Raw genomic sequence first — 13,669 nt, forward strand, 5'->3', positions numbered from 1 at the left:
GCTCCCCCATGATCCATGCTATCTTCATTTTCATTTTCTGATGCTCCCCCTGAAACTATGCTCTCTGAGTTGGATTCTTCAGTATTTAGATTTTCAGCACTATCAGAACTTGGCTTATCAGAACTTGACGAATCAGAACTTGAAGAGCCACATGCATGTTCGGATGTTTCTTGAGATGTGGTAGGATCTTGAGTATGCTCCCCCTGCATAGGTGCATCTTCCTTTAACGTAGTCACCACAGTTTCAATAACATCAGAGTTTAATCCATCAGAGTTTGGAGTATCAGGACTTAGACTGTCAGGATTTTCAGTATCAGAATATGAGTCTTCATTTTCAAATCTCAGCTGATCATGGTCAACGAAATCTTCAAGACCAGTAATCTTCTTGTCATCAAAAGAGACATTGATAGATTACATGACTACTTTTGTTCTCAAATTATAGACTCTGAAGGCTTTTGTGGAAAGTGGATATCCAACAAAGATTCCTTCATCAGCTTTTAGATCAAACTTTGATAGTTGTTCAGGATGAGTCTTGAGAACAAAACACTTACATCCAAATACATGAAAATATTTCAGATTTGGCTTCTTTTTCTTCACCATCTCATATGGTGTTTTTCCATGCTTGTTAATGAGTGTTGCATTTTGAGTAAAACAAGCAGTCTGCACAGTTTCAGCCCAGAAATAGGTTGGAAGCTTTACTTCTTCAAGCATTGTACGTGCAGCTTCAATGAGAGTTCTATTCTTCCTTTCAACAACTCCATTTTGCTGTGGAGTTCCAGGAGCAGAAAATTCATGCTTTATTCCATGGTTTTTGCAGAACTCTTCCATTATCAAATTCTTGAACTCAGTGCCATTATCACTCCTTAAAATTTTCACAGAATCTTTGACCATTTTATCCAGTTGTTTGACATGATCAATCAAGATAGATGCAGTTTCACTTTTTGTGTGCAAGAAATACACCCATGTGTATCTGGTGAACTCATCCACTATGACCAACGCATACTTCTTCTTTGCAATAGACATGACATTTACTGGACCAAATAGATCAACATGTAGTAGATGATAAGGCTCAAGAATTGATGATTCAGTCTTGCTCTTGAATGAAGACTTTCTTTGTTTGGCTTTCTGACAGGAATCACAAAGACCATCAGGAGCAAATACTGACTTTGGCAGTCCTCTCACAAGATTTTTCTTGACCAGTTCATTTATATTGTTGAAATTTAAATGAGAGAGTTTCTTATGCCAATTCCAGCTTTCTTCAATTGATGCTCTACTCGTCAGACAGATTGCAGAACCATCAGTACTTGTTGAAAGCTTAGCTTCATAAATGTTACCATGCCTGTATCCTTTCAGAACAACTTTGCCTTTAGATTTACTCACAATTTCACAGTGTTCTTCAAAGAAATCAACATGATAACCTCTGTCACATATTTGACTTATACTCAGTAGGTTGTGTTTAAGTCCTGAGACCAGAGCTACTTCTTTAATTATGACATTTCCAAGATTGATATTGTCATATCCCAATGTTTTTCCAATGTTGCCATCTCCATAAGAAACACTTGGGCCAGCTTTCTCCACAAAGTCTGATAGCAGGGCCTTATTTCCAGTCATATGTCCTGAACATCCACTGTCCAGAACTAGAATATTTTTTCTGTTGCCCTGCAATCATAAAGACCACTAATTATTAGTTTTAAGGACCCAGACTTGCTTGGATCCTTTGGCCTTATTAAGTTTGTTAACATTTGCAGCGGATTTAGCATCAGAGTTTATGTTAACATTTTTCTTATCAGAACTTACACTATCAGACTTTGAATCAGAATTTACACTAGAAGGAACAATGGAAACTTTCTTCAAAGAAGGTTTTATTTGATAATAATCATAGTACAAACTATGATATTCCTTACAAGTATAAATGGAATGCCATAAACTACCACAATGAAAACAAGGATTTTGTGGTTTGTATCTAACAGACTGACTCTTAACTCCTGATTTTGAAGGTAAGGAGTTAATATTCTTATTCTTCCTGCAAAAAGAAGCCAGATGGTTAGAACTTCCACAGTTATGACATGTTTTCCTAGGAGCATCAGGAACAGGTTTATAATTATTGCTTTTATTTACACCTTCCTTTCCATTCCTATTTTTCCTAGGTGATTTTACCTTGTTTGCATTCTTAACATCTTTCAGCTTATGCTTAAGCTGCTTCTTTGTCATTAAGCCTATGTTCATTTCAGCTGTCTTTTCCTGTTTTAGTTTGTCAGAAGTTAATCCCTCTCTAACTTCTGATTTATCATTATCAGACTTTACAGTTACAAACTTAACAGGTTTTAACTTTGGCTTTTGCTTAACAACAGGCTTAATTTCTACAGTTCCTTTATCATTCTTATCATCTCCATAACCTAAGCCCTCTTTCCAATTTTCACTACTTAGCAAATTTTGAGTTGTTCTGCCAGAGTTAGTCCAAGTCCTGATTATCTCTCTTTCCTTTTCTAACTCAGTTTTTAGAGATTCATTCATTTTTAGCACTTCATCCCTAACATAAAAAGCATCATCTCTATCCTTCTGAGTTTGATGGAACATGACTAACTCTTTTTCTAAGAAATCATTTCTTTTCTTAAATGCAAGATTTTCAGAAGTTAATCTTTCACATGTTAAAGTTTGATCTCTATAACTAACAAACATGGTTTTAAGATATCTTCTCAACTCATTAATATCATCAGTATGCAAAGCATAAGTAGTCTGAGGTACCTTTGTTTCAGCAGCTTCAGAACTGCTCTCAACACTTTCTTTATCAGCATTTGCCATCAATGCATAGTTTTCCTCACTTTCAGAGTCTGAGGTGTCTGTCCAACTTTTCTGCTTTGTGACAAGAGCCTTGCCTTTGTCACCCTTTACCTTTTTGCAATCAGGAGATATGTGGCCTTTCTCACCACAGTTATGGCATTTAACATTGGTGTTATCTCCTCTGTCAGACTTTCCTCCTCTGCCTTCAGATCTTCTGAAATTCTTCTTATCAGAACTTATGCCTTTCTTGGAAAACTTCTTTCCTTTCTTGAACTTCCTGTATGCAATCTTTGTGATTCCTTTCACCATAAGAGCACACAGCTTCATCATCTCCTCATCAGCATCAGTCTCAGGCAAGCTTTCAGAATCTGAGTCATCATCACTTTCAGAACTTGATGACTCAGTTTCAGACTTTATGACAAGAGCTTTACCCTTGTCTTTCCTTGAGGAAGCTGCTTTGGGGAATTCTTCTTCAGCCTTAAGAGCAACTGTCCTTGACTTTCCTCCTTTCCTCTTGCTTCTTTGTTTCATCTCAAGCTCATGAGTCTTGAGCATACCATAGATTTTGTCAAGAGTTATTTCATCAAGATTGTAGTTGTCTCTTATTGTCGTTGCCTCCAAATCCCAGCATTCAGGAAGAGCTAGCAGGAACTTAAGGTTTGAATCTTCAAGATCATACTCTTTATTAATCAATGACAAATCATTCAAAAGTTTGACAAATCTATCATATAAATCATTCAATGACTCATTAGTCTTTGAGTCAAAGTGTTCATACTCTTGAGTGAGTATTGTCTTCCTGTTCTTCTTAATTGTCTCCGTTCCCTGACACCTTGTTTCCAGAGCATCCCATATCTCCTTAGCAGTCTTGCAGTCGATTACCCTGTTTGACATTACATTATCAATGGCACTATGCAGTAAATGTCGTACCTTGGCATCCTTAGCAATTGATGCTATATCTTCAGCAGTATAATCACTCTTCTCATTTGGTACGGTCTTTGCTGCTTCACCTGCAACTGCAACAGCGAGTTTGATTGGTTTGTGAGGGCCTTCCTTGATTCTATCAAGGTATTCTGGATCTGTTGCTTCCAGGAACATGGTCATCCTTACCTTCCATATGAGATATTCAGATGGTCTCAGTATGGGAACCCTGATAGTCTCATACCGACTTTGAATTTGTGGCTTTGGAGGTTCTTCAGTTTTGGTAGGCTTAGTTGGAGTTTCTGTGTCAGACATGATTGTGTATGGATCTTTAGCTGTATGTGTGTTAACAGATTGGCTCTGATACCACTTGTTAGGTCACACACACTGTAGAGGGGGTGAATACAGTGTATAATACAATCAAATCGAACTTTAATATATTAAGTAACAGAAAACAAACTTTATTGAAACAATAAACTCTGTTACAGTATGGAACTGTTACCTCTCAGTGATGAACAAATATCACGAAAGCTGCTAGGGTTACAATGAATAATCTTCTCGAATATATATTAACACTTTTAGTGTAAACCCTATGTCTGTGTTTATATACTACACAGTTACAAGATAATTGCTAATTGATATGAAATATAATTCTGCTTCCTAAAATATATCAATCAGATATCTTTTCTTCCAAGTATTCCATTCTTCACGAAATTCCTTCTTCATGCATATCTCTTCTTATGTTTATCTCGATCTTCTTTCCTTTAATCAGCTACTGTCCTTCTCTGATCATCCTTCAGCACTTAAGTTCTGATATCTAACTTCTGATGATTATCTCCTGATAATATAAGTACTGATATCCTTAAGTCCTGACTTCCAGTATAAGTACTGATCAACAGTTAAGTACTGATTTGTCCTGTTAAGTAAGATCTGAAATCTAAATATAAATTATATTAGCCATGACATTATCAAATATATCTAACATTTACTCCTATCGGTCTAACCAGACTGGAAGGACTTTCTGTTTCTCGGTTTGACTCTGGAGTTGTGAAACCTTCTTCATCAACGCAATCATCACTATTCAAATTGATTGGTGATTCCATTTGTGTTGGAAAATTTCGTTGAAATGGAGGAGATATAGTGGAAATGTCTACAAATTGAGGATGTGCTGCAACTGCTTCATAGCACTCCCATTTGTCAAATGTCTTATTCATTTACTTGAAATATAGTCCTTGAGCCTAAGTTATCTACAAAAATAATAATATCTGAATACTAAATTATCACATGAATAATATAAAAGTATATTTTAAATACGAATATAAATGAGGCTGAGAAGATAGAATTGTGGGTATTAAATATTTTCAGTAAATAATAAACACAAATGAACAGGTTTTTATAGCCAAATAATACGACCGTTTTCTAGCCGTTGTTTACTTAGAATATGTAACCGTTGTAATATAAAAATAAATTAAAGTTGTTGCTGCCAGGAAAATGTGAGAAATAGTAGGCCCCACTAAATTGATGGTCGTTGCTTGGTCCGTCGATTTTCAAAGTTCTACTCGCTTAATCCAAGGAGCATTGGTTAGTGTTGGCAGCAATTTTCCTGTATGCATAGAATATTACGGTCCATTAAAAAAGGGGTTGGATTCTTTTTTTTAATCTCGGTGCATATGCTCTTAGGGCAAATCCAACAGTGATCCAAAGATCCAAATTTGGGGCAGATTACCCTAAATTCCATTCCAACAGTGATCCAAATTTGGATCACTTGATTTAATATAAAATAATGGTTTTGTTATTTGTAGTTTATGAGATTTTAAATTGATTTTTGATTATTTAATTATATAATTAATAACTGAATATAATTAATAGCAAACAAAATTTATTTAAAAAATAAAATTTAAAATAATGAGAAAATATAATTTCATTAAAATTTAAAGATAAAAAATAAAGAGGCACATATTGCACTTAAAATGCATTAATTGAGCTTTTGTGAGAAAAATATACTAATTCGGAACATTAGTGTGTATCAATGATATCTTGTATGTTAATTATTGCAATAAATGTGTTTTTCGTGAATTAAGTGCACAATTTTAATATTTTTATGTGTATTAATTTTTTTGACTTAATTAATTTATGAAATGTTATATAAATTGTTAATAATGATTAAATGATAAATTTAAGATAAAATTGCTTAATATGAAATTTATATATTATTATATGTAAAAAGTAATTTGGATCAAATATTTGGATCACACTGTTATAGTTTGTCAAAAATTTGATCAATCTAAATTTGGATATTTGAATCGCATCAGTTGGAGATGTCCTTGGGATGTTGCTGGGTAAACTTAGGTATGATTGTATCCGGTGAGCACAACTATTTCAAATAATAAAGTTACGTAATTTCTTGAGTCCGCTCAAATATATAATTAACTTTGTATCCAAATTTAAATAAAATCAGCCAAAATTAAATTTTATAAAGAAAATGAAGCAGCCAAGAACACTATACGGAAGGGGTTGTATTTGCCTAAAAGAAAATGGCGGTGGCGAAGAGTTGAGGGTGAGGAAGATGGGTTTCACTTTTTTCAGATCTATGCGTTGTTCTCAATTTCTATCTCGTTCTTCAGCTGCTGCTGCAAGTAGTTATTGTTGTTGTTTTTGTTCTCTTCCATTGTTTAAATTTATTTCTAATTTTGTTTTATTCTCAACTTCCTCTACCCCTCATTTTAAATCCAAACCCCCTTTTATTCCTTCTTCTTCCACTCCTCATCCCCAACTTCAACAATTACTTTATGACAAATCCAAGGTTGGTTTCGATAAACTCGATGATGCTCTTTTTGTGTTTGATCAAATGCTCAAAATGAAACCTCTGCTTCCTGTTATTAATTTCAATCAATTGTTGGCCGCCCTTGTTCGGATGAAAGACTACTCCCTAGCTGTCTCTATGTTTAGTCAAATGCGTGTTTTATGCATTCCAATTGATGTTTTTTCCTTCAGCACCGTCATCAAATGTTGTTGTCACTTGAATAATACAACACTTGATTATGCCTTCTCGTTGCTTGGGGGGATGATTAAAACTGGTCTTGTCCCAGATGTCGTCACCTACAACACTCTTATTAAGGGTCTTCTTTCTCACGGTAGGCCTGTTGAGGCCGAGCATATGTTTAAGAAACTTATTATATTCAATGAAATTCAGCCCGATGTAGTTACCTATAGCATTATCATTCATGGTCTCTGCAAAACTTCCAATACTTCCATGGCTTTTAAGTTGTTTACATATATGGAGAAGAAAGGTTGTATACCTAATTCAGTAACTTATAACACCATCATTGATTCTTTATGCAAGGATCAATATGTCGATCAAGCTATGACTCTTCTTTCTCAAATGACCCACAAAGCCATATCACCAGATGTTATAACCTATACCACATTAATCCAAGGTCTTTGCCACCTGGATCGATGGGAGGACATTACGCGATTGTTAAGTCAGATGGATTTTATGAAAATCTCCCCGAATGTGCATACCTTTAACATATTGGTTGATGCATATTGCAAAGTAGGGATGACAAATGATGCAAACCATGTGGTCGAAACAATGATCCAGAAAGGTGTATTTCCTGATGTTGTCACCTACAATACACTAATGGATGGATATTGTTTAATCGGCAGAATGGACAGCGCATTGGAAGTGCTGAATACCATGAAGAGCAGTGGAATAGCGCCAGATTGTTATAGCTATAATATTTTGATAAATGGCTATTGTAAGAGGCAGAAAGTAGACAAAGCCATCGATCTTCTCAAACAAATGTCGACCGAAGGTTTGAATCCCGGAGTTGAAACCTACAGCACCATCATACATGGTCTATTTCAGATGGGTAGACATGGTGAGGCACGAAGGCTTTTCAATGTTCTGATAGATAAATATAATAAAGCAGATATCATAACTTGTCGAATTTTGTTAGACGGCCTTTGCAAGAACCGACAAATCGATGAAGCAATTTCATTCTTTGGTTTGATGGAATTTAACGGCATAATTCATGATATTCAAATATATAATATCCTCATTGACGGTCTATGCAAGAACAAAAAGCTTTATGAGGCCAGAAATATCTTTAATAACCTTGCTTTGAGAGGTTTGCAACCCAATGTCAGAACTTGCACTGTACTGATTAGAGGACTTTGTCATGAAGGGTTATACGAGGAAGCAAAAGAATTAGTTTCCAAAATGGGAGTTAGCAATTGTTTGCCAAATGATGTGACGTATAACACTATCACCCGTGGAAGTCTTGTTAATAAGAAATATAAAGAAGCATCCGTGTGGATAGAGAAAATGCGAGCTCACGATTTTTCAGCCGATGCATCTACCACGGCCATGGTACTAGACTTACTTTCAAAGGAAGAACCAGATCCATCCGTTCTTGCTCTCCGTAAATGGTTTTTGCAGTAGGTACTTCAAATATTATGGTACAATGTTATACTTGACATTTCCCAACTTTGTCAAGGAGTCTGCAATGGTAGTATGTTTTGTTGAACAGGTAATTTATCGGCCAGCAACTCAAGAATTACTCTTATTTGCGTATATAGAGACATGATATGAGCGAATATATTTTTGTATCCGTAACATATTATTTGCTGCTTAAATGACCTGTTAAATGATTCCAAGTCCATGTAGTTTGATCCATTGTTTCACCCTCTTTTGTTCGATGAAATGCTTCAAGTGAGACCCAATTCATCCTTTGACCCAATGTAAAGTGTAACCCAGTTTTAAGGAGCTAAAAAGGGTCAATTTATTATAACATGTGACATAAAGATATCTTTTTGGATAGCCTTTTTAAGAATCCAGGAAGCACGAACTCTTCATTTTGGCTGCCGTATGTAAGTCCGACTCGCCCGACTTGGCCCCGACTCGGCTGAGTGCGTATCGGACTCGTCAGGCGGAGAGTCGGCACGAAAACAGCACTCAGACTCGCCACTAACTTGGCGGCGACTCGTCTCCGACTCGGCCCAAGTAAAAAAAACGCAGCTTAACTAGAAAAAACCCAACCCATTATCTATTAAACCCAATTTTAAAGACAGCCACTATATATATACACTTCTTTTCTATGTATATACAAACTGAAACCCTTCTGTATACATACTCCACTTACATGAACAAAAAATGGAGTGTTTTCTTTTTACACAGGATGAAAAGAATATTAAGTGGGTTTTTATACGTTTTCAACTTATTTTGAGAAATTAAACTTTCATTACTTGTTATACCCTTTTGATTTATGATTGAAAATGTTACATATATAAATTTTATCATGAATATATATTAAATATATGTTTATTTATTTATTTATTATTAAATTTGCCGAGTCCCGTATCCAAAACTCTTCTATGATTATCGAATCCCCGTTTCCCCATACCCATGTCCCGTGTCGACGTATAAGAACTAATGTACTTGGGGACGTAAAGATATCTGGTTGATTGTTTGCATTTGTTATTTATAAGATAATTACTGTAAATAAACTGCTTTTAAAGCTGCCATACAAATGCTTGGTGCTATTACAGTTAGAGGATAGTTCTGTCCGGGTATCACTACTCTATTAATTTGTTGAGTTGTCTATGAATAATTATTGTCAAGATTGAGAAACTTTACATTACCTTTGTTTAGTTTAAATCCGCATTCCGATTCTGAAACAAATTACCATATATAGTTACATCAATGGCTGCTTGAGAAATCATGTCCTTGATGTGTATGATGAGATGCTGATAGCCGGGGACGAGCTATCATCATCCTGTTGTTAACTTCAATCAACAGTTAGCTGCTCATCTTGAATGAAACGTTAGTCAGTTGTTCCTCTCTTTCTCTAAAAAAATCTATGTTTTCATCAAGAATAAAAAGCTTGTTATGGCCAGAAATATTTTTGATAACCTTGCTTCGAGAGGTTTGCAACCCGATGTCATAACACACAATATATTGATCAGAGGACTTTGTCAGGAAGGGTTATATGAGGAAGCAAAGGAATTGCTTTATAGAATGGAAGTTAGCAGTTGTTTACTGGATGATGTGACTTATAACAGGATCTTCCGTGGTAGTCTTGTCAATAAGAAATATAAAGAAGCACTTGTACTGATAGAAACCTGCTGTTTCTCAGCGGATGCATCTGTTACATGACGTAGTCTACGTCCATGGTAACAGACCTATTAACCCCATCTCTTCTTGCTTTCCGTAACTGGTTTCTGCAATAGGTACTGAAATTTTATGATTCAATTTTATGCATTGTCATTTCCGTAACTTTCTAGAGGATCCTGCAATAGTATCATATTTCGTTCTGCAGGGGAGTTTTCGATTAGCAACTCCAGTTGCACTCATTTGTTTAGAGCATATAGAATAGAGACATGATTAGAGTGAATCTGCTGTTCAAATAGAGACATGATATGAATGTATCTGCTGTTAATTCATGGTCCTGTTATTTGGTTGTATCTAATAATTCCAAGACCTAAGGGCTCGGTTAAACTTGATTGTGCAGAGGAGCTCAGTCATCAGATATCAAGGTGGCAGAGGACCGAGGAGCATAGCCTGGTGCCTATAAGGATTTATAGAACACCTTATATTCTTCTGATCTAAGGCTTCTATATGGTGCAAATTAAATAATTATGATTTTACACTTACAATATTATATCAGGATCTCCTCATTCTGAAGTTTACTAGATTTAATTATTTGCGCATTCATTTAACTCCTTGTTACTTGCATTATTGTCTGGATAAGCAGAACGGAAGAGCGGGATCCATCTGTTCTTGCTTTCTGCAAATGTTTTTTGCAGTAGGTACTAAAATTTTTATGGTACAATGTTATAAGTTGACATTTCCCAACTTTTTCAAGGATTCTGCAATAGTAGTATGTTTTGCTGAACAAGGAATTTTTCAGTCGGCAACTAAGAATTACACTCTTCTGTTAAGTGCATGTAGATCGTAGAGACATGAAATGACTAGAGGCAAGGAAGTAAAAACCATATGTTATATTAACAAACTATTACTTTTGCACAAAGTAATAGTTTTGAACGGGATCCATCTGTTATGCTTAAATTACATTTGAGCAAAAACCTTATATTATCAAACCTTAAATATTATTAGGTCATGTCATAAAATCAGGCGATTCATAAATATATTAATGCTGCTTAAGTTAGATAATATAAGGTTTTGATCAAAGAAAGGATCATGAAAAATGCAGGTCGTGATAAAGCCAAGGAAGTAAAAGTGAAGTCGGATATGGACGAAGATGGTCATAGAAGCCACAATTTTTGCCGTAATTGGTCATTTGTATTCGACATATTGAGGTGCAGGATTTCAAACAGGTTTAGAAAACGGAAGGCAGCAAACCAAGATTTCACCAGACAGAGAGTTGCAAATTTGCAACGAATAAGGCCTTTAGCCATTGATGATCAGTTCAGAACAAGCATCAAAAGGTAAATAGCTTTGTCATTCATCATCATGGAAGCGTCAAAAGGTAGTCCTGCTCTGTTGATATTTCATTAAACTTTGCTCTGTATGATCAAGGCTTCAGTGATTTCATTTTTTACTAATGGCGTTTTATATATTTCTCCTTTTTGTGTAGGCGATTTGAAAGGATCCGAAGGAAAAATGGATGGGAAAGGAAAAAAGACTTTCCCATCGGGTGGATCATATGAGGGTGATTTCAGAGAGGGCCGCTGTCACGGGAAGGGTAAGCGCACCTGGTCAGACGGTACAATGTCACGGAAATGGCAAGTGCACCTGGTCATCGGGCATATCATATGAGGGTGACTGGGTCAAAGGAAAAGTGACCGGTAAAGGAAAGCATTTCTGGCCATCAGGCACAATATATGAGGGTGATGTCTTACCGTCATGGTATTGGTACTTTAACAAGATTAGATGGTTCTGTTTATAGAGGCTCCTGGAAGTTGACAATTGGCATGGAATTGGAGAACAGAAGTACCACTATTCAGATGTTTACGAAGGTAGTGGTAGGTATGTTTGGAGTACTGGTTCCATGTAAATTGGTACTTGGAAATCTGGGGAAATGTGTGGCAGAGGGATTCAGATTTGGTCGACTGGTGCACTCTATAATGGATGCATGGCTCAGGATTTTACAGGTTTAAAGTTGGAAACTGTTTTTTTTGGGACGTTTACTAATGGCGAACTTACCAAACTAGATAGGATATATGTGACACGGAGTAAACAGCTATCTCTTGCCAAGTGGGGGTAGCTATGACTATGACACACACAATGACAAGGTGGATGTTCCGGGTCGTATATCACATAGGAGTACATCATTTGAGGAGAACAGGAGCCTCAGTCATTCTGTTTTTAGCTGCAATACATCCTGCTTTTCATCTAATACTTGCGAGACGAAATACAAATTGAGGTGCAGGTTAGTGGTTCTCTCGTTTGTGAAAGAGAATATATGCAAAGGGTTTTGATCAAAGAAAGGATGATGAAAAAGCCAGTTCTTAGTAAAAGCATTAAACATGGTTGTACGATGAAGGAAGCAAAAATGAAGTGGGATATGTACAACTATGAAGGTCTTACTTCTCGACGTAAATGGTCTTCTGTATTCAACCTTTTGAGGCGCAGAAAACGACCATCAAAGGTTTCACCCATGGAGAGTTGGCCAATTATCATTTCAAGATAAGCATCACAACGTAACAATACGTCTCACAAGTAGACGTTTAACACAGCTGAACAATAAGTTTCCTCCTCTCTATTTACTTCATATATTTTCAATCAAGAAAGCAACTTAGAAAACCCCTTTTATGAATAATAGATGTAAATGTGTCTTTTCTTTTACAGCAATGTTGAGTACATAAAAATTGGTGTGCAGTATTTATTGATGAACACTGAATGCATGATTGATTAGAGTTGGAAAATGCATGATTTATCAGGTATGAAGATGGAGATTATTATTGTGGGACATGGACAAATGGCATAACGTGTTATACCAGGTTCTATCGTGCATTGAGTAAGCATCCATCTCTCGCTTGTATGACTTGCACAATGACAAGGGAGAGGTTGCAGGTCGTGAACCACAAAAGAGTATGTCGTTAGAGGAGAGTTGGATCCTCGGTCATTAATGTTGCAAGCCGCAATACATCCAAATTGAGGTCGTGAATTGTGTGTCTTTTGGCCCCTTACAGCAGCAACATCAGCTGTTTGCTGGAAGAACAGGTAAAAGGATTGTTTGATAAAACTGAAAAGTAGCTAGAACAGGTTATGTCAAACATTTTCAGCTGCAAGAATTCAGTTAAATTTGAAAATCAGGTACAGCATGTTCAAGTTTTCTCCGGATCCAAAATTGGAGTGAATAAGACCATTTGTTCAAGCACAGGACCGTAACTCTTCCATCTTTCTCAAGAAGGGTGATCACTACACTCTTACGCATTTCCCTCCCCCTATATTGTTACTTCAGTTTTTGAGTCAACAAAGCAACCCGTTGTACTAATTAAATACAACTTAATAGATCCGTAAGGACCAAAGAACTGGAGCAATAAGGATTGTTCGGATGTCAAATTATAATACATATGAAGTATGAACACGTTATCATCATGAATCTTATGTAGATCATTGTCGGAGCAAATCCCATTGGATGGCAAAAGGCCAAGGCATCTGGTTCTTATATATCAAATCCTCATGTTTGTGTTTGACATCTAAGTTCGAACCTTATTCTCCATCAACTCTTAGTTTTATTTCATTTTTTTCACCCTCTTTATGTTATATCATACAGTATAACACTACCTTTTACCACTTTATATCTATGAAAAAATCTAGTTGTTTTAAAAAAATATAAATAGTTAATATTTTAATTAGTCTACCCTTAAAAATAATAATTTTGTAATTACATTAACTAGATTGGTTGTTATATTAAAATACACGTTTTTCTTCTCAAAAAATTCAAAATACTCAATAGGGTGAAGGACTGTCCAATATAACCGTCGAATATGCATGTGGGGAA

General features: G+C 35.8%; 1 protein-coding gene across 6 annotated transcripts; it reads left to right on the forward strand.

Annotated features, from left to right (window-relative positions):
* The first annotated feature begins 6,102 nt into the window (after positions 1-6,102).
* On the forward strand, positions 6,103-13,424 carry LOC141666548 (uncharacterized). 6 transcript variants are annotated; one of them, XM_074472630.1, is made up of 5 exons: positions 6,103-8,230; positions 10,211-10,508; positions 10,913-11,188; positions 11,297-12,885; positions 12,979-13,424. In XM_074472630.1, the coding sequence occupies exon 1, from the start codon at positions 6,181-6,183 to the stop codon at positions 8,140-8,142; it is 1,962 nt and encodes a 653-aa protein (XP_074328731.1). In that variant the 5' UTR covers positions 6,103-6,180; the 3' UTR covers positions 8,143-8,230; positions 10,211-10,508; positions 10,913-11,188; positions 11,297-12,885; positions 12,979-13,424. The 6 variants fall into 6 exon arrangements, with proteins under 6 accessions (XP_074328731.1, XP_074328724.1, XP_074328710.1 ...); XM_074472623.1 differs by having other exon boundaries at positions 10,211-10,320; positions 10,454-10,508; positions 11,297-13,424; XM_074472609.1 differs by having other exon boundaries at positions 11,297-13,424.
* The last annotated feature ends 245 nt before the right edge of the window (positions 13,425-13,669 follow it).

This window comes from Apium graveolens, chromosome 1, assembly GCF_009905375.1.
Source record: "Apium graveolens cultivar Ventura chromosome 1, ASM990537v1, whole genome shotgun sequence".
Taxonomy (NCBI): Eukaryota; Viridiplantae; Streptophyta; class Magnoliopsida; order Apiales; family Apiaceae; genus Apium; species Apium graveolens.

Excerpts from the sequence above, each read along its gene's own strand:
- LOC141666548 (XM_074472609.1), top strand. The coding sequence starts at position 6,181 with ATGAAGCAGCCAAGAACACTATACGGAAGGGGTTGTATTTGCCTAAAA.